This window comes from Phycodurus eques, chromosome 6, assembly GCF_024500275.1.
Source record: "Phycodurus eques isolate BA_2022a chromosome 6, UOR_Pequ_1.1, whole genome shotgun sequence".
Lineage (NCBI taxonomy): Eukaryota > Metazoa > Chordata > Actinopteri > Syngnathiformes > Syngnathidae > Phycodurus > Phycodurus eques.
Window position 1 is genome coordinate 10257223 of NC_084530.1, and position 26299 is coordinate 10283521.

The 26299-nt window shown below is 42.7% G+C and overlaps 1 protein-coding gene across 2 annotated transcripts in view; it reads right to left on the reverse strand.

The window, feature by feature from the left end:
• adcy9 (adenylate cyclase 9) overlaps positions 1-25046 on the reverse strand; it is a 42619-nt gene extending 17573 nt beyond the window's left edge. The window contains exons 1-3 of one of the 2 annotated variants that reach the window (XM_061678574.1): positions 23906-25046; positions 21355-23808; positions 355-545 (exon numbers count right to left, since the gene is read on the reverse strand). In XM_061678574.1, coding sequence (XP_061534558.1) covers positions 355-545; positions 21355-23251 — 2088 coding nt within the window. In that variant the 5' untranslated portion in view covers positions 23252-23808; positions 23906-25046. The remainder of the gene's footprint in view (positions 1-354; positions 546-21354; positions 23809-23905) is intronic. The other variant, XM_061678575.1, reaches the window with a different exon arrangement.
• Positions 25047-26299: the final 1253 nt, after the last annotated feature.

Consider the following 26299-nt stretch of genomic DNA (forward strand, 5'->3'; position numbering starts at 1 on the left):
ATTCAATATCGTCCTGCTCACTTTTTCAATGGCCAGGTTTATTACCGTCAATTTGAAGGCTACATAATAATTCCTTGTGTGTTTTTTGGACATACTTGGCTGAAAGATGATTCTGACTCTGATTATGTCACATTTTGGGAACGATGAGGGTTGTGCGCTTGAACAGAGTAGATCTGAATACTGAAAACAATTTGTGAAAATTTGATTTCAATATGTGTATATTTAACCTTTCTAAATGGAGCTTACCGTAAAGTTAATCAACAGCAAAGAACTTTGGTGGGTTAAAAAAAAACAAAAAAACGACGAGACAAGAATACCTGGCCGTATCTGTACTCAGGTTTTCTTGTTACCTACCCCAGTCGTGTGTGGTGGCTGGTTGGGCAACAAAGGTTCAGCAGCTTGGACACCCCCATGGATGATTTCAGGAGCATGGCACTGTGTACAGGAGGGCAGGCTCATCCCAACAAAGTCAGTTCCCAGTTGAGAACTGCCACACTGAACATCGTGTCCCAACTTCTTTCCTGAGATCAGGTAGGTTTTCAACCCTGAAGACATGCAGCGAAAAACAATCTTTATCACAACTCACAACTGATTTTCTCAAGTTGGCATGAAAGGAGACAAAAACAAGCGACAAAAAAGTGACTACAGGTATTGTACTGGAGTGCTTTGATGCCAAATTTGTGATAATATACATAAACACTCAAACCAACCGTGCCAAGCAGGTGGTAATGCAACACTGCTTGTTTCCCCAGCTCTGTTTACGCAACATCCCAGAACTCATGTTCACACTGCTGTAGGGCCAACAAGGAAATACGCAAACAGTGGATTACAGCGGTGGCACATAGCCAGCTGCTATCAGCCTCTCCAAACACATACTACTAACCCCTCTAGATGGCCTCTGTACTAAAAGGTGCTAAATATCGGCATGAGTGGAGTATCTGTTGACAACAAAGGACAGTCAACAATCACTGGATTTTTTTCTCCAGACAATGGAGGAATATTTATGGATCTCGGTTGGTCAAACACACTTCCAAATTTCCACCATGCAGTGCACAGTTGACCCCCGCTATTTGCGGGGGATAGAGACCAATCAGATTCAATCAACACCCACTTCAGGTTTTCTTCAAGGTTGGTAGTAGTATGGCTATCAGGGACATACTGTATATATATGGTCTTGAAACACTTGGAGTGCAGCGTCCAGGCAGCAGTTATTTACTCTGTGGTCAAGCTCATGGAGGGAGACATGTTTGAGCTTAACCACATATAGTAGCTGTAGTGGCAGAGTAAAATGCGATTGCTATGATTTCCTTTAATATGTCATCTTTCACTCTGTTGTTAAATTGTGGAAATGCCGTTTGTGACGTATTTTCCCACAGGCAATTCATAGTGTCTGTCAAGCGTTTGACAGACATTTGGCTTTTTAACTGTATTAAAGGCCTGTATTTCTTTTGAGAACTACACTTTCTGTGAGCACACACCATCTTGCTTTGTTCCGTATGTATTTACTTTGTCAACCAAATGCCTCACTGATTGTTGACTGTCAGGATGAAGGCTCTTCATCTCGGGGTGCAGTTTTTTTCCCTAGCTGTAAAAACTGGGTTAGGTGGTTATGTTTTAGGTGGGCATGCAAATTTGTTGAGTTGCCACCACCTTCGAACAAATTTGGCATCCTGCCTTGTCCGTGTTGATGGGCTCACCTTGCCCTTTCGGTTTGCAGGTGAAATACAGTGTTCCCACACTGGGCTTAACTTTGGCTATGTCATCCTCCTTTTGCCTCTTGATTTTCTCCTACGTTACTTTGCGTTGGTCCTTACGAGACTCACTTGCTCCATGTGCGTGTATGCTAGTGGCCCCACATCCCCCCACAGATATAAAGAGACTGGATGACTAACAAGAGGATTCACTCTGTTCATTCAGCTAAGGAACAAACGCACTCGCCCAGGCGCAGAGACCAATGCACAGAGTGAACTCCAGACGAGGAAAACAAACACGCATACTGCAAATGGTGATAAATCGAGGTCGCCAAAATTATGTTGTTAATGTTAATAAAATGTTAATTTTCATTAATTGTGACTCACTGATTTGATTATTGTCGGAGGCCTTTTTTCAATCACAATGTCTAAGACAGTGCAGTGCCTGTGTTAGAGAGTACATTCAAACATAGGTGCTAGCACGAACGCGACTAGATGTAATTTCTACTAGCACATGCTGAAAAAAAGGTTGCAGTCTCAAACCCTGAGTAACAAAGAAATTAGGCATGGACAAAATAACTAATAACTAATAATTGATAATTACATTGTGTGGAGAAAAAAATCCACACAGGATTAATCAATCATGTCTTGAAGCCCAACCATCCATCCATCCATTTTCTTCCGCTTATCCGAGGTCGGGTCGCGGGGGCAGTAGCTTTAGCAGGGAAACTTCCCTGACTGAGCTTCTCACACTATCTCTAAGGGAGAGCCAGGACAGCCTGCAGAGGAAACTCATTTCGGCCACTTGTATCCGGGATCTTGTTCGTAGATCAACTGGTAAATTGAGAGCTTCACCTTTTGGTTTAGCTCCTTCTTTAGCACAACGGACCGATACAAAGTTTGCATCACTGCAGACGCTGCACCGATTCACCTGTCGATGTCCTGTTCCATTCTTCCCTCACTCGTGAACAAGACCCCAAGATACTTTAACTCCTCCACTTGGGGCAGGATCTCATCCCCGACTTGGAGAGGGCACGCCACCCTTTTCCAACTGAGCTCCGTCGTCTCAGATTTGGAGGTGCTGATTCTCATCCCAGCCGCTTCACACAAGGCTGTGAACCGCTCCAGTGAGAGTTGGAGATCATGGCTTGATGAAGCCGACAGAACAACATCATCCTGCAAAAAGCAGAGCTGCAATACCGAGGCCACCAAACCGGACCCCCTCTATGCCTCGGCTGCGCCCAGAAATTCTGTCCATAAAAGTTCTAAACAGAATCGGTGACAAAGGGAAGCCTTGGCGGAGTCCAACCGTCACCGGAAACGAGTCTGACTTACTGCCGCCAATGCGGACCAAACTCTGACACTGGTCGTACAGGGACCGAACAGCCCGTATCGGGGGGTTCGGGACCCCATACTCCCGAAGCACCCCCCACAGGACTCCCTGAGGGACACGGTCGAACGCCTTCTCCAATTCCAAAAAACACATGTAGACTGGTTGGGCGAACTCCCATGCACCCTCGAGGACCCTGCCTGATTACAGGTGGATCACACTCCTCAGCCTCCCTGGTAAGGTCTATTCAGGGGTGCTGGAGAGGAGGGACGGTGGGAAGTCGAATCTCAGACTAAGGAGGAGCAGTGTGGTTTTCGTCCTGGCCATGGAACAGTGGACCAGCTCTACACCCTCGACAGGGTCCTCGAGGGTGTATGGGAGTTCGCCCAAACCAGTCTACGTCTACGTAAAAAATGTAGGCACTTCTTTGCTGCAACCAGTATTGGCGCAGGCAAGTCAATCGTAACTAAACTTTTATTAAACGTTATTTAGTATTTTGACCATAACATGACTTTTTGGCATATTTCCTAGCTCCAAGCTGGATAAACCTGAATGTGTAATGGATTTAAGGATAGCAGGTGTAATGTATTTGTTTAATGAGTGTGGGTGTGGCCTAAGGAGATCAGGACCCCTTATAAAGGTGTGCCTAATTATTAGGCAGTTTCTTTTCTTTAGGCAGAATGGACCAGAAAGAGATTTAACTGACTGAAAAGTCAAAGATTATCAAAAGTCTCTCAGAGGGATGCAGCACTCTTGAAATCTATGATATTGGGGCGTGATCATAAAACCAAAAAAACTTTGTTGCAAATAGCCAACAGGGTTGCAAGAAACGTAATGAGAGAAAAATACGCAAATTAACTGCCAAGGATTTGAGAAGAATCAAGCGTGAAGCAACCAGGAACCCATTATCTCCAAGTTCTGTCATATTTCAGAACTGCAACCTACCTGGAATACCTCGAAGTACAAGATGTTCAGTGTTCAGAGACATGGCCAATGTAAGAAAAGCATCTAGACTGGGCCAAGAAATATCTGAAGACAGAGTTCTCAAAGGTTTATGGACTGATGAAATGAGAGTTACTCTTGACGGACCAGATGGATGGGGCCGTGGCTGGATCACTAACGGGCACAGAGCTCCACTTTGACTCAGACGCCAGCAAAGTGGAGGAGGAATACTAGTATGGGCTAGTATTATTAAAGATGAGCGAGTTGGACCTTTTTGGGTTGAAGATGGGCTCAAAATGAACCCCTAAACATTGTCAGTTTTTAGAAGACACTTTCTTCAGGCAGTGGTACAGGAAGAAGTCTGCATTTTTTAATAAGAAAATAATTTTTATGCAGGACAATGCGCCATCACATGCATCCAAGTACTCCTCTGCATGGCTAGCCAGTAAAGGCTTGAAAGATGAAAAAAATGATGACATGGCCCCCTTCCTCACCTAACCAGAACCCAATTGAGAACTTGTGGGCAGTTCTTAAACGGGAGATATACCGTGAAGGAAAACATTACACCTCTCGGAACAATGTCCAGGAGGCTGTGGTTTCTGTTGCACAAAAACTTGATTGACTACAAATCAAGAAACAGACAGAATCCCTGGATGGGAGCCTTCCCACCGTTACTAACAAGATGGGTGGCCATATTGGTCACTTTTTTACGTATCAGTTTCTATCAATTTCTATTGGAAAGTTTTGAGTCTATTATTCTCACTTAAAGAAGATAAAAAACCCGGATGGGAAAATGGGTTTTTCATTTAGTTGCACAATAATTCTGCACACAAATATCTGCCTAATAATTGTCCACATATTGATATTCTACGAAGAAAGCCTAAATCTCACTTTTACTTTCTTAAACATTCTTGTTTGAGGTTTATTCATATGTTGGATTAACCTAAAGCACTGTGGTTGGTGATTTAAAAAAATAGTCCCCAAAATGAGACTTGCCTAATAATTGTGCACACGATGTAGTTTGTGTTCTGAAGACAAACAAGATGACCCCAGTACTGTACTGTATGTTGCTGGCAGTCCACCGCTATATTCTTTTCAACATTATTAGGGCCTCATGCTCAAGTGTCTTTCTGTCTGCAGTCTGTTTGTGTGTTTCAATGTTTAGAAAATTGTTGTAAAATAATGTTCTGCCATTTAAAAATATATATATTTGTAGCGCGCTTGCTTGATTATTTTTTACTTGTTCGCATTGTTAATTGGATAAATGTAGTCAAATGAACAATATTTGATTAAGGGTATGGCTGTATTAAAGATGTGACAAACATTCTGTGGATTCACATGCGTCAGTCTCATGCTGAGTGGGTATGCTCAGGAAATGGTTTGTGTCCTCGTATATTTGCTACATTTCTACTAAAACAAAGTGAAATAAAATGTGTTTGCGTGTTGTTACCCACTATGACATTTTCTAGAAAATATCATTACCATTTAGAAAATGATTAGTCATTTGTCTCGCTGATTTTCAAATCAAGTTTACACACTCGACGTCCCAGTTCAACCACAGAAATCTAACAGTCAGTGCGTGATGTGTGAATGGGTGTTATGTTGCAAAAATACACACAAAAACAAACTGTCAACTATGGAACCAAAGACCATGAGACTTTCACCACACTTCTTGGCCCTGCATGCTTGTCCTCATAAATAAAATTAGTTATGAATGAGTAATGAAAATCAGTTTATCTTGAAAGTCTGCAAGTAGTCGACTTGGCAGACATTCTCATCTTTCATGCCAGCAGGAGGCCTTATTTTCTTCACCTTTTTCACACAATGGAAATGTGTCCATTTATAAGACAGACACGCACATAAACTCATGAAAGTATTGTGATAGCTATCAATTGTTAATGGTGCACTCACTAAAAGGGGGCTTTTGTAAAACAAGAGAAGCATAATGGTATGAATGGTCAGCAGCCTTTTGATCATTAATCAAGTCTTTCATCATCGCCTCTCTGTGGACATATCAGTCTCACTGTCTCCCGCTGGCAGCACGATACCTTGGTGGTCACAGTTCTGAGGTTCATAGTATGAATCGTCTCCCGGTGCTTTAGTGTGTTTTCTCCGGGTACTGAGACTTCCTCCCACTTTCCAAAAACATGCACGTTAGGTTAATTGAAGACTAAATTGTTCATAGGTGTGAATGCTGAGGGTTGTTTATCTATATGTTCCCTGCGATTGACTGTTGGCCAGTTGAGGGTGTACCCCACCTCTCATTCAAAGTCAGTTGGGATAGGCTCTAGCATATGGACTAACCTCATGAGTACAAGTGGTATAGACAATGAAAGGATGTATGGATGACTCTTGAGTAAGACACACAACACTTGACAGGCAGGCACAGGTGGACAATACTTGGAGACTATAATAGCCATTGATCATTCATTTATTATGTACAGCGCATTTGTTAAAGATTAGCCACACTCTTGAATGATTCAAACAGACCAACAAGAAACTTTTAAAAGGAAACTAAACCCCCCCAAAATTAATGCAAGCTTGTATATGCCAGAACGAAGTCAAAACATGGTACTCTGTTTAACGTTACGCTTGTGGAATAAGAATTAAACAGAATAATGAATCTGCTTAAGGAGGGCGACTATGTCTCCCGGGTGGAGTGGGAACGCCTCAGGATCCCCCCCCGAAAGAGCTGGACAAAGCGGCTGGGGAGAGGGAAGTCTGCGCTTCCCTGCTTAAGCTGCTGCTCCAACGACCCGACCTCGAAGAAGCGGAAGAAAATGGATGGATTTGTAAAAAGCATTAACTTTTATTTGCTTTACTGTTTGCATAGGCTTGCAAACTGGGACATCTCACACACGCCAAGATGACATGACATTTTGGGAAAAGGCACCCATCTACAAGAAATATGCATCGTCTGGTTGTCTCCTAACTTAATAAATGGCATGTGACCCAAGTGAGGATAGGCAGTACAGAAAATGGATGGATGGATGTCCAAGTTAACACACAAACACACACACACACTGTGTGTGTGTGTGTTTGGAACAGGTCAACAGTGTTTGGAACAGGTCAGAACAGGTCTGCGCATGATGCAGTCAACATGGGACTGCACTTCATCCTAGAACACCTCGACAGTGCAGGGACCTACGCGAGGATCCTGTTCGTGGACTTCAGCTCAGCGTTCAACACCATCATCCCCGAACTCCTTTCAACCAAGCTTCTCCAGCTCAGCGTCTCACCTGCCATCTGCCAGTGGATTTACAGCTTTCTGACGGGCAGGACACAGCAGGTCAGGCTGGGGTAGGCCACCTCATCCACACGCAGCATCAGCACTGGGGCGCCCCAAGGTTGTGTCCTCTCTCCGCTGCTTTTCTCTCTCTACGCGAACGACTGCACCTCAGCGAACCCGACTGTCAAGCTCCTGAAGTTTGCAGATGACACCACTGTCATCGGCCTCATCAAGGACGGCGACGAGTCTGCATATCGACAGGAAGCGGAGCGGCTGGAGCTGTGGTGCGGGCGACACAACCTGGAGCTGAACACGCTCAAGACGGTAGAGATGATCGTGGACTTCAGGAGGCATCCTTCGCCACAGCTGCCCCTCACGTTGTCCAGCTGCCTTGTGTCAACCGTAGAGACCTTCAAGTTCCTGGGAATTACAATCTCTCAGGACCTGAAGGGGGCGACCAACATCAACTCCGTCCTCAAAAAGGCCCAGCAGAGGATGTACTTCCTGCGGCTTCTGAGAAAGCACGGCCTGCCACCGGAGCTGCTGAGACAATTCTACACAGCGGTCATCGAATCAGTCCTGTGTTCTTCCATCACAGTCTGGTTTGGTGCTGCTACAAAAAAGGACAAACTCCGACTGCAACGGACAATCAAAACTGCTGAAAGGATTGTCGGTACCCCCCTACCCACCATTGAGGACTTGCACGCTGCCAGAACTAAGACAAGGGCGTGCAAAATCCTCTCGGACCGTCTGCACCCCGGTCACCAGCTCTTCCAGCTCCTTCCCTCAGGTAGGCGCTACCGATCAACGCAAACTAGAACTAGTAGACATTCCAACAGCTTCTTCCCTCTTGCGATCAACTTCTTAAACACCTAACCTATAATTCCATTACAACAAGCTGGAAATTTTTTGACTTGAGTTCGTTGCCACATTTCTGTGGGGCCAATTATGTATTACTCGTGCACTCACTGTAGTTGTCTCGCCATGCTGCACTATTTGCATATACTGGCCACTCATGCCAGAGTAGCATCTGCTCCATTTGCACACTGATTGAGGAGTATCTGTAACATTTGCACAACCAACATTGTCCCAGATGATCGCACTACTCGTCACTTTAAACCGCATACACTCCTTGAAGTCTCAGCGCCCTTTGCACAATGGTCATTGCACTGGACTATTGCAATATTAGTCGTTCGAACTGCTCTAAGTGCTAGAGGACTCTGCATCTTTTTGCACAATTGTTTTTTGTCAATGTCTTTATGCCCCCAAAGTGTTCTGTTGTACTAGAGCGGCTCCAACTACCGGAGACAAATTCCTTGTGTGTTTTGGACATACTTGGCAAATAAAGATGATTCTGATTCTGACACACGGAGACACACACACACACACTGAAATATTGTTTTATGGCTCATTTAAAGTAGCACAAATGCCGTACCCTTACACATATCTTATTAGAAAACTGTCATACGCACACATACACATACAGTAACATTCATATCCATAATATGTGATCATCTGAATGAATGAAGAAAAGGATGAATGGAGAGGAAGCCTAACTGTGCTGTGAAATTCCACATGCACACCAGAAGATCATAAACACCATGGACATGCACCTCAGAAAAACACTATTTTATCGTACACTCTCTAACTTCTGACTACCACGCATGCACATATCGCACTTGCTCCAAAACTAATTCATCCATCCATCCATTTTCGACACCGCTCATCCTCACTAGGGTCGCAGGTATGGTGGCGTCTATCCCAGCTAAATGCGGACAGGAGGCGGGGTGCACCCTGAACTGGTTCCCAGCCAATCGCAGGGCACATATAAACAAACTACCATTCGCACTCAGATTCATACCTACGGACAATTTAGAGTCTTCAATTAATCTAACGTGCATGTTTTTGGGCTGTGGTAGGAAAGTGGAGTACTCGGGGAAAACTCACGCAGGCAAGAGGAGAATACAAACTCCACACAGGTAAGGCCGGATTTGAATCCGGGTCCTCAGAACTGTGAGGCAAATGTGCTAACCAGTTGGTCCACCGTGCCCTCCAAAACTAATTGTAGATAATAAAATGTTTTCACAGAGTTCATATTTATAATTGTACAAAGGATTATTGAATGTTGTCTGGTTCCACACACAACGTCTGTAGCCAAAGCACGTTTTTAACAAAGGTCCAGAGGTGTGAATAGGGATGGTTTTGTTTTCTCCTTTGAGACTTTCAGGTACAGTATGTAGGAATGAATAACATTTGAACAGCAAACACGCCAAATCTCATCACTCATCTGTTATCACCAGCCAAAGTTGGACACCAAGCCACCATGTCTTCATTTCTGTACTCATAGATCGTTTTACACTTCTAGCTATGTGAGTCCCAGGATGCACCTGTCTGGAAACAATGAGTCGCAGCCCTGGAACAATGAATCGCTGCAATTTATTATCACGGAATACAGATACAGTAATCCTACACTATATCACAGTTCTTGCCTCACTGTCCCGCTATACTGTAGATTTGTATTAGTTTTTACTCTCTTTTTTATACTGTTTGTTTCTGTTATCCATTGCTCTCAATATGTGTCTATTTGAATTGTTTTAAGACGGTATTGTTTCCCAAAAACTATCATAACAAATGGTAGTAATGTTGATGTTTTTTATGCCACTGATATAGTGATATTAGAGCATAATAATGCAAGTACATACTTTTTAAGAACAATTAACTTGAATATATTGAACAATGGCATTGTAATGTAGAACAATAGATAAAATATCTTAGATAAATAAAAAAAATATCAATAAAACATACTCAGGCTCTGTTCACAAAAAATTGTACTTGCACAAACAAACATTTGACACAGATTAACAGATTACACCCATTAATACCTTAGAGGGCAATATAGTTCCAATCAGGTTTCCAGTTGGTTAAGAAAAAGTGCAAAGTATAGCAACATTAGTAACAGCACAAGTAGATCAAAACATTGTGTTTTGATTCAAGATTTGTACTACTTTTCAAAAGTCTGTAGCACGTTCACGTTTGCATTGTTGGGCAAAGGGTTCCATATTTGCAAGCTGACGGGAAATGTCCCAACATGTTTTTTGTTCCCAGCTGAAGAAATTAGGTGGGATGGTTGTGTCCACAGTCAATCCTGAAATCTCTCTTGCCATCTACAGTTTGTACACAGGATGTTAATTCTGATTAACTCTGCTGACCAAATAAATGTGACAGTTGAAACATACTTATTCCTAGGAACTCAGTACATTTACAGTCACTTAAGAAATCTGAAAAATGTCCACACTAACTTCTTTCGCAACAGAAAAATACAGGGGGTTGGACATAGAAGGAAAATATGCTACATCATCTTAAAGATCAAAGAGAAAAACACACTAAAATGTTTTGGGTTTTTTTAACTGTTACATGACTGAGCAAATCTGGGTATCCATCTATCAAACAGACATATTTTACCAATTCAAAACAGATTTTTTTTTCTGTTCAAATTTAAACCCTTCCTGTAATCGCATGTATTTTGTAACACAGCGTCATATCCAGCATCCAATAATTAAGAGGACCTTCGTGGTAGGATCAAAGGTTAACACAGCGCAGCAGTATTTGGGGTTTTTCCCCCCCTCTGCCTTCGTGTGCCATCATAACCACAAAAGTTAAGGCAGATGTCCTTTGTGCTAAAATTTAAAATTTCACGCATGTACAAAGTATACAGAGCTATGTAGTTATACCTTTTACCAATAGACTTGTAAGAGTTAGTAAGTAGCAACAAGCTAAAAGGACTATCACTGCTCGTGTATCAGAGGCAGGCATAGCTTGCCCAAAGCTTGAATTACACTGCACAAAGTATAGAAAAGTGGAGAGAACTATTTCAGTAACCTGAATAATTTGTGGATATATATGTAGTCAGTGACTCGCCACAAGTCCAAGGTCAAAATGGCACTTTTTTTTTTTTTTAACCATTTTAGGGCACCATTCTTCTTATTTGCCGTTGTTTGAGTCGCCACGTGTGTAAAAGTATAAAGTAGCGGTAAAAAGTCGTGGGCATATCATTAGTCTAATCTAACTTTGATTCTGTGAACTGGGACAACTGCATCACGCATTTGCCCCACGTAGCATCTGTGTGTCCATTTACATACACACAGTTAAAACATCTCTTTGTCCAGCCACATACAAATATAATGTAAACACATCTCTGTCTATTCAATTCACATGAACACAATGGTCCAGACTTCATACAGCTTATTGCTGGCCTTATACACAACCATCACAGACACTGCAAATGTAAAAGCACATTTGTCATACTGACCAAGGATCAGTTTTCTCATCTGGGACAAAAAAAGAATACAGTTCATTCATAGTTGAGTAAAATAAATGTTAAGCCCCTGATTTGAAAAGATGATTGAGAAGGTTCCAGCAACACAGCCTACTTCAAAGCAACTCCTGTTTACAAGTGAAACAACACACAATTTATGGCTACATGCTCTTACTATTTTCACCAAACTTTTTTGTCATTCTTCACTTTCATCCTGTGCCTGGAACCGAGAGTAAACAGCTCCAAGACTAAAAATAGATTTGGACTTGCTTTCTTTCTTCGAAGACTCAGGCTTGCATCTGACTGACTTTACTTAACAGTAACTACTGTATATCACGGTAAACTTCATCTCCAGAAATTCATCTTGTCTTGCCAAGCCTAAATCTCTCACCACCTCAAACTGCCTATCTTTACATCTGACTGTGCCTGAGCTACACTCACATTTTTCATGTCTTCCATTAACTTAACCATTCTCCCATCGGTCTTTCTTTTTTTCTTCTCCCTTCCCTTCCCTTTCCTACCCTCCAGTTTTCTGCCCAGTCGGTGGCAGGTCTTGAGAACAGCCTCTTGTTCAGATCCATATTTGGATACGTCGATGGAACCGTGGGATGAGACTCTCACATGATACTTCTTCAAATACCCTCCCATTCCTCCTCCCGTTCCTCTTTTTTGAATTTATATTAGTACAGAGGGTTCAATGAGATCTCCTTTTCTTTTGGACCTCCCTGTCACCATGTGTATAAATGTGCTAATTTACAAAGCGTCAGTTGGGAGCAAAGAAAAATATATCAGCTGGCAGACCATTATTTTAAATGCATTCATGGGTTACACATTTATGGCCTCTGTGGTGTATGGGGATTCTTGACTTAAAAAGTTGATTAACAGACTACTGCCGTTCTTGTGGATGCTCTTTTCACTCAAAATGTTTTTGGGGATACTTTGTAAAAAACTACCTACTTCATGGAGTATGACAAGACTCTTATTTGACTGGCCTGCAGACTAGTTGGCTACCTGATGGCGATTCGAGTCTTAGTTATTTGCGGAGACATCTCTGTGACGTCTCCTCGAGTCTCCCGTAGAGTCTCTGGTTTGCCAAGGAGTCGCCGTGAAATCGAACATGCTCGATTTCATTGAAGACCTTTTGGAGGCGACTCTATATGCTCACTATAGAGAAAAACCTTTACGTACCTTAATGACACAAAACCGCAATCAATTTTCACCACAATTTATGTGGAAATGTCTACTTATGGCCATGCCAACCTCTGTAACTATCAGAAAGATTGTGCCAATATTTTGGATTTTGTGGACGTTAAAGCGTTTCCAATATGCGTATATATAGAAAAAGCTCGACGTCGCTTACTGTCTGAAAATTTAGACCAATCACCACCATAATTTATGTGGACACCTCTACTAATGCCCACTTCAACCTCTGAAAATATCACAAAAATCGGCCCAATATTTGGGAATTTATTGATGTTGAAGCGTTTTCCTCATTCGAGGATGGTCCTGGTGTCCGTGTTCATGCTCTGCGCTCAGCCGGCGGAGCATGGACACCAGGATCGTCCTCTAATGAGGCACACACAAACCCTTTTATTATATATATATATATATATATATATATATATATATATATATATTATGAACATCCATTTTCTTAGCAGCCCGCAGCATAGACTAAAATGAACATTTAACTTGGGGTTCTTTATAACTAGTATCAATATCAAACCTATGAACTAAAAGGCAATGTGTGTGGAACAAACCCAATTGACTTAATATTCATTAATTATGTTTCAGCTGAAACTTAAATATAGCATTGTTAAAATCGTTATTTGGAACTGTTTTATCACGTCAAATGGTTTATATGTGCAAGTTTTAACTTCCCTTCCTGTTTTAAGCTTGTAGCCTTTTATTTTGAAGGGTACGCACCGGAACTTAAACTTCACACGACACCGGTGATTCTTTTTATTTTTTTAATGGATGGCTATGGATGCTATAAAATGTTGATTCCTTTCCTTACCCAACGATGAGGCAACGTATATATAGAAAAATAGGCATGTAGGCACCAAATCCGAATTGAGTACTTAGATCTGCAGTGTAAAGTAAGTTCTGTCTGAGATGTTCCCTAGTCTCTTGTGATGTCCTTAATTTGTTGAAAAAAAAAGTTGGTCCCCCAGCGCAAAGATTGATGTTGGTCTTTGTCAAGGTACCTTCGGATGGACAGAATGTATATTGAAAAACAGTGCCTTCAAAACAGACTTCAGTTGGAGCTGCAATCTCATATACAGTCTCACTTGTTGACGTTCATGTGCACAGCCGTTCAGCGATCTGTAACATCAGGACACAGACACATACTCTGGACACAGTCTATTCGACCCTCGCCCTTCAGACAGGAAGCTACAGTCCATTCGAACCAAAACCTCCCACCACATCATGAACATTTTTCCTTCGGCCAACGGACTCATGAACGCTAAATAAGCTGGTATCACCCATTAAAACTGCACACCTTCACCTGATGCTTATTGAACACTATTTATGCTTCTTGCACAGTCTGTCCCCCCACCCCCTTTCTTAGTCCATTTATATTTTGATTGTTACCATCTATATTTCATGTTGTTCCATCGGACCAAGTATAATTTCTAGTATGACTGTACAGTACATTTCACTGACGATGGCAATAAAACTGATTCTGAAGGCGTCCAAAGAATAGCAACAGAAGTGTTTTGTCTTGAGAGATGTGGTGACACACACACCATCTACGTCACGTTAGTGATGCACTTCACACTAAGTGCCTATCATGTTCTATGGTAGAAGGGCACCGCTTGAGCGAGAAATGACCAACCTTGGCTCTACTGTAAATGAACCCATGTCTTCTGAGGTACTTCTGCACTTAGCAGGTTAGTTTACCGTAGGTCTAGTAATCCTCCAAACATGGATGAGAAATCTCTGAATTTATACTAACTTTTTGTGAACTTTTAATGCACTGTCTCAAATGAGACATAAAGCGTCTTCTAAAGACACAACGACAAAAAAGACTCCCGAGCTACCCTAAGATAGACTGTGGGAACTCCGTGGGAAAAGGTCATGACCGGAAAATATGTGACTTTTTCTCCCTTCTTCCTCCCTCATATTCTTTCTAATGACTCAGTCTTTCAACAGAAACAGCACTTTACTAGCACAGCTTTTAGTCCAATATTCTTCTGAATTCCACGTCCGAATTAACCGCCTCTACTTGCTCCTCTGTTGGCTTACGCTGCTCCACAAGTCCGCTGGTTCGTAGGCTACTGGGTCTTGCCGAGCACTGCACTAAGAGGGTACTAAACGCTTGTGAGTGTCATAGTTACGAAGTCAAGGTCACTGGATGATGGGAATTTCAGCAAGTGCTGGCGATCATTTGCTAATATATTTTGGATAGTGACTATTTTTTGGTGTCATAGGGAAATAATTTTGATCAAAATATCCATGACTGTCACAAGCCAATGCAAGGCCAGCTGCTGGCGACCAGCCCGCCACTGAATGAGACAGCTCTTGTTGTAGGTTGAGTTTTTTCAATATCGGACCGATCAGTCTGACATAATTTTTCCCCCTATATCAGTCTCGATAGTTATCATGTATCCCTAATATCAACCAAATACAATTCTGTATTTTTGGGTCACTGATGGGATATTTTCCAATCATGGCAGAATATAAAACAAACACAACTAATCCCCGACATAAAAACAATTTTAGAACCACTCTGTTAAGTATCTGTTTCGCGACACCGGAAGAGGAGCTGCAGCAGTAACACAGTAATAACAGGCTGTAGCAAATTCATTTGTTTTAAATTATTAAGTTAATTAAATTACATTTTGTAGACAATATAATAGTATGAATGAGGGGAAAAATGGTTTTAGTTGGAAAAGCAAGGTTTGCCTGATGAAAATGTAATTTTGGCCCACGATTGAACTGTCAATAATAAATTTGGCCTGATTAAAAGCAAATTTAGCGATCAAAACATCAGAGAGTATACTCTGTCAACGTGTGCGCATGACATAACCAGTAAGTAATCAGGCTGGAACAGGGTTGGGCATTCTTATCAGCACTCAACACACACACACTCACACACAAATACACACACACACACACACACACACAATTGACAATGCATTCCTGAGTAGGAGGAATGAAGTTAAATGTGTAGAGCAGATACGTAAAGACAGTATTTTGCGCAAATGCAGGAAAGAAAACGAGAGCTTCATAAAGATGGGAACTTTACAAAAGGGCAGGAAATAGAAATTAGTCGGGTCCCCAACCGCAGGGCCACAGACCGGTACCAGGCCGCATATAAAGACTGAACAACAAATATTTTATTGATCATCAGCGTTTTAAAAAAAAGTTTTATTTTGAAACTCCCCTGTGGCTCTGTCAAAACGCTCATCACTGTCACATGACACTGGAAAAAAGTAATCCCACAAGCTATCAAAATGTGTGGAAAAGCAAAACTAGTGATGCAGTGAAACGAAGATTGTCTGAAACCGAAAATCGAAAATGAGGGAAGCAAGGCCAAAACCGAAAAAAAATATTATTTAGTAGTAGTAGTTGTAGTAGTAGTAGTAGTAAAATTGCATTTATGGCTATGACTGTGTACTAACCTAGGGCTGGGCAATGTGGCAAAAAATAATAATTTCTTTTTTTAAACGTGCCATCCCAATTATTATTACAATTTTGTAATATTGTTTTTAAACTGACAGTTTTAAAGCGTCTGTATTGAAAACTAAATAAACTTGAGAGTACCTCAACATTTAACGTGAAATTATTTTTTTTCAAATTTAAATATGAATAAGGACGGCACGGTGGGCGACTGGTTAGAGCGTCAGCCTCACAGGTCTGAGGACCTGGGTTCAATCCCCGGCCCCGCCTGTGTGGAGTTTGCATGTTCTCCCCGTACCTGCGTGGGTTTTCTCCGGGCACTCCGGTTTCCTCCCACATCCCAAAAACATGCATTAATTGGAGACTCTAAATTGCCCCTAGGCATGACTGTGAGTGCGAATGGCTGTTTGTTTCTATGTGCCCTGCGATTGGCTGGCAACCAGTTCAGGGTGTACCCCGCCTCCTGCCCGATGATAGCTGGGATAGGCTCCAGCACGCCCCCGACCCTAGTGAGGAGAAACGGCTCAGAAAATGGATGGATAAATATGAATAAGATTAACAGAAAAATATCAAAACAATTTTTACTCAACAGAATAACAAATGTAGAAAAATATTACAAAAAACACTGCAAACTAGTGTAGCAGATTATATTGAAAATTTATGTCCATCCATCCATTTTCTGAACCACTTATCCTCACTTGGTTCACAGGTATGCGAGAGCCTATCCCAGCTATCTTCGGGGGAGAGGCAGGGTACACGCTGAACTGGTCGCCAGCCAATTGCAGGGCACATAAACAAACAACCTTTCGCACTCACATTCACACCTACGGGCAATTTAGAGTCTTCAACCAAACTATCACCCATCTTTTGGGGATGTGGGAGGAAACTGGAGTACCTGGTGAAACCCACGCATGTACAGGGAGAACATGCAATCTCCAAACAGGCGAGGCCGGGATTTGAACCCCAGTCCTCTGAACTGTGAGGCAGATGTACTAGCTTTCGGTCTACCTGAGAGGCATGTTACGGACATGTAAACTCACACAACTTTTTGCCCATTTCTTTTATTTCAGTAACTACATAAATAAAACCTGTGGAGCCACTTCTGTGTCCCGTCCTTTCCCTGCACCAGAACGCAACGCAGCGTAGTTGAACGTGCAGACCTCTACGACCGCTGCCGACAGCAGTAGTAGACTGTGCAGTATTCGCTCGCATTTTCATGCTTTCTACAGAATTACTTGGTGGTACTTCTTCAAATGATTGAACAGGTTTGTTGTGTTGCCCGTTTATGAGGGCACGACTGCCGACATTCCTTGCACATCAGCTTCATATGCTCCACCACCACACAATTGTTGAGTGAGTTCTCTTGTCAAAATAGCCTAATCTTTGGAGGGTAACTCCAAGTTATGGCTGACATTTATTTCGCTGCCCTCAGCTACGCATGCACCTCATCACGTCTCATATGTTTAGCAAGGAAGGGGTATTTTGAGATACTGCATGTATCTTTGTTTTATTATCGCCCAGCCCTAATTAAGACATTTTCACGGACAGTCGTAGCCGCTAAGCAGCGCGATTGAGATGTCAACGGAGCACACCGCCTTGTCGTTGGTGGCCCATCTCAGTTTTATCCGGAGAAGTGCTAGCTGGGCACGGTGGAAGTCTTTTGTCCGAAAACCAAAAATGCACTTTTGGTCCATTGGTCAACAATTTTCGGGGGCCAAAAATTCAGTGCATCACTAAAAAAAAAAAATGCCGTATCACTGTGAAAAGCGCACACAGTTACAGCAATATATATCAGCAATCTCAATTAATCTATTTTTCTATTGCGCTTGTCCTCAATAGGGTCACGGGTGAGCTGGAGCCTATCCAAGATGACTATGAGCAAGAGCTGGATTACACCCTGGACTGGTCGCCAGCCAATCGCTGGGTGCATTTTGACAATCAACCATTCACACACTATGGGCAATTCAGAATTTGCAATTGCCCCAAGAAGCATGTTTTGGAGAAGTGGGAGGAAGTCCGAGTACCCGGGGAAAAGCCATGCTACTATGGGGAGAACTTGCAAACTCCAAACAGAAAGGCCTGAGCCGAAATTCATACACTGAACCTTAGAACTGTGAGACACATATCCTAACCACCATCGCACTGTGCTGGCCTTCTATCAGCAATATTGCAATAATAATATCAATATGTGCTGGGTTTTCACCGTTGCTGCAATTGTGTGTGTGCTCTGTGTGTGAGTAGTTAAAGATGTGCGATGTAAAAAAGGAAGGATTCATACGGAGGCGACACTAAAGAAGATCCCCAAGAAACAGTAATTAGATCTACACAGTACATTGTTACCGGTAGTTATTGTATCCCAACAGGGGAACATATTGGATACTCTGGACTCAATTTTAAAGTGTGTGAGAGTACTGTACTTGAGATCTATACATGGGCCAAAAATTACACCTTCTTATTTGATTTTCTAATGATGCTAATTTTTTATTGTATTTTGATTTCTTAACACTCATTACCTATACATTGCGATACCATAAGATATCATGAGATAGTTTGACCTCTCACAAATGGAAATAGGTCTGACACTTTCCCTATGCAAACAGTCTCCCTCTGTCTCTACAGGAAATCAGACAGCGTTTACAACTTCTCTCGCATCAAAAGTTGCATGTCAGTATCAGTCTGTTGTGGTTAGCCAGTCTGGAAATAGAGAGTGATCACACAGTTTAGAGTCAAGTGTGAATACTGTCTAACACAAGGTCTTTGTTCACTAGAGACCCAAGATCAGAGAGCTCACAGCTCTGGACTTCTCTGTTATGGTGCCGTTATGCTTCTCTCATGGATTATGGAGCTCTGTCGATATAATTTAAGATATATAAAACTCAAAGCTACAAAATTGTCACGAACAACAGTGTCATTATAGTCAACAACAAGGAAAATCTATTTAAGACTACTACCAGTAGAGTGTTGACAAATAAGACGTACAGTATGTCCCAAGCTACAGCAAGCTTCTTAGAACGTACTTCTGTCAAAATTAACTAGGGTCTTGCATTGGCCAATAATCCAACAAATTTAAGAAGTTTAGCAAGGAATCGAAACTTGTAGTCCTCCAATGAGAGAGGGGCTGGCGGAGTGATTTCTGTGTACTTTTTCTTTTTTGGTGGACTTGTACTGAGGAAAACGGAGCAGGTCTTTGCGTCCCGAACTTTGAGATATAAGAGAAAATATATACCGTGATATATATAAAAATAACTGTGATGGAAGGAGCTTTCTTTTGCAAAAAAAAAAAAAATATATATATATATCTTGCCTAAATTGCCGAGGTGCGGTCTACTTCTCCAGCAGGAAAACTTTCCTGTTTACTTCATGGTAGGCTGATACGTCAGCACTTCCAAATTAGGGCACACTGGACTGGGGCACCGTGGTCACTGCCGCTGTGCCGCATGGTCCTTTCACATTGAGCCAGTACGGTGTGAAAAGGCCTTAAACAAGACTGTGTTTCGCACAGCCTCAGAAATGTCTCACGACACAATGTGCTGTACAGGGTGGGGCAGAAAGGACAAACATTTTTTAAAAACTTACAAAATAATAAATTGTAGTTGCAAACAAATTTTATTGACATCAATGTGTTCGTATTGAAATAGCATTTGAAATAATCCAGTGTGGAAAACTACATCCGTCATATGGTGTCCGTTTTCAGCAATGCATTCCTGAAGGCATTGATAGAAGTTGGCTTCCACTCTCTCCAACATTACTCTTTGCTCATTGCAAATGTTATTTCAATACAAACACATTGATGTCAATAAAATGTGTTTGCAGCGACCATTTATTATTTTGTGAGTTTTTCAAAAACATCTATCCTTTCTGCCCCGCCCTGTATATTAAGACTGACTCGCACCGTAATTCTGAGTGATATTTTTAATCATTAATTTTTTTTAAATCATTAATTAAGGTTTCCATGCCATGCCTTCAAAATAAATATGTCTTCATGTAAAAACGATCAGTGACGCTAAAATGGGGCCCGCTTTTATTTTGTATTGTGCATTGTTCCAATGTAAGTGGAATAATAATTGTATAATTGATTTATTCTTTGAATATTAATTTGTGCAATTGAAATGCCTAGATAGTGTATATATATATATAACTAACTATATATATATATAGTTAAGAGCATCGCCTGGTTTAAGAACCCGACCAGGCCATCCGCTAACATCGCCCGGACTTAAAGCTGTGGTGTCCTTGAGCAAGACACTGATACCCCGAACTGCTCCACGGGCGCTTCCACCCCGTGCTCCACTAACAAGTGTGTGTGTGTACACTGTGATGGGTAAAATGCAGAGAACAAACTCTGTGTGCATGCATGCATGTTCATGACAATAAAGGTGATTCTTATTATTATATATATATATATATATATATATATTTTATTTTATTTATTTTTTTTTTTCCCCTAATTTCTGGCATTGTATGAACCAAACCAGTAATTGAATCGTATTCAATTAAAATAAACAGTAATTGGCTAATAAACATTTGAAAAATTTGAAAAATTATATTGCAATAAACTTCAATGCAAAATACTTTTTTTTTTTTAATTTGATTAATGGTTGTAATAATCAAGATTATTCTAAAAATATTCAATAATGACAGCCCTAAACCCTTGATTTAGTTACAGGAATCAAAAAGACAATGGTGAAGTTTTTTACAGTTCAAATGTTACTTTTGAAACAATACAAAAAAAGTATTACACAATTTATCCAGCTCATCTGTATTTGCCAAATGTTAACATTATATAGTAACTGTACTGTAACTAAAATACACGTCACCTGTATTTGTATTTACAAATCAATGTTGTTTTTTGGGAGCCTGATATTATTCTCAATGGAAATGCATTCGGTATTCAAATATGGTCTTGTCCTATCAATACAAAAAAACTTCTTTTCCACTCTTTTAGCCACTAAACACAGTCCACCACGTAATGCAAAATGCGCCTGTTTCGGGTGCTCTAATCTCTTGATCTCATCAACATGATCTCTTACTGATCTGGTGGACTGTTTCAACAAGACAAACTAGTCAGATAACATACTTTAGTGCTGTAAAGGCATGCAGTGACCCGATTCAACCCTTGGTGACCAAGGGCTAAGGTTCACATCGTCAGACAATTAGACTTTTTAAACACTCATCCTTTGCAAGTGCATCCTAAGTAAATAAGAGGTAAACATTTACTCACCCTTGAGCTTCTCCACCACACTCTCTCCGGCTCTCTCCACCACTCGACCATCCTCCCGCTGGTAACGGTCATCCAGAAATCGAGCGGTGGCTTCAGACAAATGAACCTTGCCTGCCACACCAAGCTGCTCCATCAAGTTGGCCAGATTGACATCATTTGACCATACGTCAAATTTGAAGCGCTTCATTCCTAGAATCCCGCACAACACAGTGCCGGTATGGACACCAACACGCATGCTGACAGTCTCACATGTCTCCTGGCAAAATTGTTCGATGGCCTGGATCATACCTAGACCCATCTCTACACAGCAGTAGGCATGGTCAGCTCTAGGGTCAGGGCAGCCTGCGACACAGTAATAACAATCACCCAGTGTGCTGATCTTCTCACAATAGGTTAGTTCACAGAGACGGTCAAAGCGTCCAAAGAGATCATTGAGAAGCCCGACCAAGGCTGGTGCAGACTTATTGGCAGACATTTTAGTGAAGCCCACAATATCTGCAAAAAGGATGCTAACAGGTTCCATACGTTTCATGTTGAAAGGTCGAAATATTATCTGTCCACGTGGGATGGAGGTTTTCTTGCGTTTGTGGTTGTTGGGAGGGTAGTTCTTGGGGTTTGTGGCATTTTGCGATGGCGAAGCGCCACCAACTCCTCCTCCAGTGCCCACTGAGACAACTGAGGCAGAGCAGGTACCAGAGGAATAACGCTTACTACAATTCTCACTCCCACCGCCCTCATCGTCACCCTGCTTCATTAGCTCGTCTGCGACACGTCGAGGCATAACCGAGTGGATCATACGCTCCTTCAAGGCCTTCTCCACCCCGAGGTCCTTGCCATGCATGATAGCCTGGCCCACTTTGAGAAAGGTGCTGCGAGAGCGCACCTCTGACATAATGAACAAGTGGATACCGATGACGTGGACACACAAGTGAAGCAGCGCTTTGGCCGGACCTAGCCATTGGAGCGTGTCCGTTTCCCAATTGGAGCTGGAACTCCCCAAATGTGTCCCCCATTCAGTAGAATCATAGCTTCTGTGAAGCAACGGTAGCCACCCTAATGCCTCAAATAATATAGAGTATAAGAACCCCAGCATCACTGAGGCATACAGACGCACATGGAGAACACTGTATAACAATAAAAGGACCTCTATACAGAAAGAAAAGGTAGCCACTGGAGATATGCAAGGGGATTGGTGTGTGTCTGGAAAATGGTATGAAGCATTTGCATGGTGAGCCCACTCCAGCTCAGTGTAGCCAGCAGTCTGTATCTGTGGACCCAAGGTGATGGCGAAGGTGACGGCTATCAGGAGCAACGATGTCTGGTTGTACAGTTGTATGTAGTACTGAGTTAAGGTGAACAAGAAGAGGAGTGCTAAGAGGGCCAGAAAGGAGGCCGTGGGGGCCAGGAAGGTCATGGGGTGGCAACGGTCACTATTGACACTAAAGTAAATGGCCCAGAGCACAGCTGACACGGCCAGGTAGAACAGGACATATCGAAAGCGCCGCTGAGTCTGAGGAAAGCACCTTTCTTGGCAAGCCTCCTCGAGGATGGGAGAGTCGAATTTGGGGTCCCAGCATTGGGCAGCAGATCGCTCAAATAGTGGTGGTGCCTTCCTGTGCACCCTTGTTGTGGCGGTTGTAGCCAGTCTGGAGTCTGCGGAGCTGCAGCTGGAGGAAATACTATATTTGTGGAGGTTAGGGTTCATTCTACTCCTATCTTCACGGCCTACGGCTCCTCCTCCGACACTGGTGGCAGGCCTCACCGGCTCCTGCGGCTGAACATGCGGCGGCAGCGAACTGTTGATAATCTGTACGGTCACAGCACCATCCCTGCTGGAATTACAGCTCACTTCTGTGGCGTGCATGAGAAGCTGCCGGTGTTGTTGCAGCGTGGCCATATTGACGTGGGAAAGGAGGAGTGGGGGAATGGAGTTAAATATGAATAGCTCTGGTTGGTGCTCGGGCAATTAGATGTGTTGAGTGGGCGCTGCGTATTCACATTTGGCACTCCGGGGAGGGAAGGATTGGGAGGGGGCACAAATGTGTTTTTGCTGGAATAATCACGCTTAAAGTACTGAGCGCGAGGTGCAGATGTCTTTGCTATGCACAGAGAAGCTGAAACACTCACTCACACCAGACACACCTTTCCAGCGTATTGAGCTGCTCATGATGAGACCCTAGATTTGCGTCGCTACTCGCATTACAAGCATCACTCCGCAAAGAGCATCTGGGTTTCAGACTGAGTTTCTCCCCAGCAAAACAGTCTCTAATCAGTCCGTCTCCATCATTGACCATCCACAGTTGCATTGCGTGAGCACATCCAGATGTGGGTTGTCAACAGCTGGTGATGGTCGCTGGTAGCTCTGCAACAATTGGCATCTTCACTCTGTGCAGTCGCCTCTTAAAAATTCCACCGTTGTAGCAGCTTTATGCAAATGTGCAACAACGTGACGAGCTGCAGAGATGCAAAAATATATTTCAGAATTGTTAGTCCAACCTTCAAAATATTTATAGGCAAAACTGTGGATGGTTTCTGAATCAGGCAACTTTACCTTCTGCATTCCTTCTCGAGCAGTGGGCTGAACAATTGGATTTCCGTGCATTCATTCCTTCCATCTGTAGTCTTATAAATCTTCCTGACAGCGCGATTTCGGAGACCAATCCATGACCATAAACCAGCTCGTACACGAGGCGGCCTGGCAGACAGGCAGGCCTAATCCCACAGACCCAGCCCCGTCCTTTCCTGAACTCCCGCTCCGGATCTTCTCCGTGTATCCCCCCTTCTACCTTCCAAAGGGTTGGGGAGGGGTGTGTGCTATTCCAAGAGCGTAATCCGAAAAGAGAAGCACAGAAAATACCAACCACTGGCCCAAATTAGCGTCGCTTTACCTCGGCTCGGAGTGACTGCAACTTGTTGCGCGCAGTTGGCAAAACATACGAGATACGAGGAACAGCCTGGGTCGAGGCTGCTCTAAAAATAGTGATGATCAAAGCTCTTCGCAATAGAAACAACACAACACATTCGAACACTTTTCTCCGTATATCCAGCGGCGTTGGATTCCAGCGAGGTGTGGTTGGGTTAGAAATGTACTACTTTAAATTCAAGTGGTGCAAAACGTCAGCCTCAGAGAGCTTCTTCAAAATTATTAAAAAAAAAAAAAAAAAAAAGTTTTTCCCCAGGCTGTATTTCCTGCGTTTAGAGAGGAGACCCAGTGAGGACTGTGGTTATTTGGAGCTCGATTTCCTCCCTTCACATCCCCCCTGGTCGAAGAAGGCGTGAAGAAAGAAGCCCCAGAGCAAACAAAGAGGAAACCCTCGCTTCTATCCTTGTTAAAATGATCCAAACTCCGACAACAACAGAGAGCAGACTTCTTATCGGAACCAACTCCTCAGGGTCTGGATGGCACTAGTTCGTAAGAGTGTCCAACAGCAACACACACTAGATCGCGCGCTCAGGCTAGTGTGTGTGTGTGTGTGTGTGTGTGTGTGTGAGTTTGTGTGTCCTCTTCAGTCCGCCGCTTGGTAGCCTCCCTTTTTTACAACCCTCTCAACGGGCTCCGAACGCGGCTTTCGCTGACTCCAGGCAATACACTCTCGTGGCTGCTTAACCGTGTTATCCGGGCGAACGGAACATCCACACGCCTGGAGCTGCCACCATCTTCGCTGTGACGGGTTCGGAAATCCTCCCCCAGCTGTTGTGGCGGTGTGGGATGGTGGGACCAGGGTGTCAAGCTCGACGCCATTACCCAACAATACCACTTCCGGGAAAAATAACTACGTAGAATGCGTCGAATCGGCCAATAATCTTACATAGGATGTGGAATATTTGTATAATAAGTAGGGACGCACATTACCTACCTCCTGATAATGCCTGAGTGAAAACTGTTTTAGTTTAATCAAACATTGTTCAAAAACACAAACCTTTCTTAAACATGCCTTAAGTTGCACTCAAATCTAAAACTTTTGAGAGCACTGGTGGCAAACTTAAGGCCTGGGAGCCATTTATTTTCTTTCGTATCCAAGTTAGATGCCCAAGAAGAAGGTTGTTCGAATTCTAAAAAGTCTGAGGAAAGGTGCCACGATGCAACCTTTAACTGACCTTTAGCATAGGTTACACTATACCAACCTTTACAATGTTCCCCACAATCCTTTATGGCAGCATTTTCTCAAGCAACAGTCCTTGAGAGTGCAGGAAAAAAAAAGAAAAAAATACCTATGGAGAAGAATCGTGAATATTTTACCATTATGCTACAAACGATAACTTACAATGTTGATATTAGGCATGTTAGGTTAATTGAATACTCTACATTCTAAGTGTGAATGTGAGTGTGAATGGTTATTCGCTTATATGTGCCCTGCGATTGGCTGGCGACCAGTTCAGAGTGTACCTTGCCTCTTGCTCAAAGTCAGCTGGAATACCGGAGACTCTAGTGAGGCTAAGCGGTACAGAAAATGGATGGATGAATGGGTTATTTAGGACATTTAACTACTTGTCACTCCAGAAGTAAACCTATACTGTCGAATTAGTCTTGAAATCCTTAATTATTGTAGAATTTAGCATTTAATTGTACAATTAAGCACTTGAGCATTTAAGCATTTCGCAATTGTTATAGTAATGTAGCTCTGACATAACATTTGCAATGCTTTCAGGTGAAAAAAATATATATATTTAAAGAAATAAGTTTTATATAGGGGCACGGTGAGCGACTGGCTAGCACATCTGCCTCACAGTTCTGAGGTTCTGGGTTAAAACCCACTCTCGCCTGTGTGGAGTTTGCATGTTACTCCCCGTGCCTGCGTGGGTTTTCTCCAGGTACTCCGGTTTCCTCCCACATCCCCAAAACATGCATGGTCGGTTAATTGAAGACTCTAAACTGCCCGTAGGTGGGACTGTGAGTGTGAATGGTTGTTTGTTTATATGTGCCCTGCGATTGGCTGGCGACCAG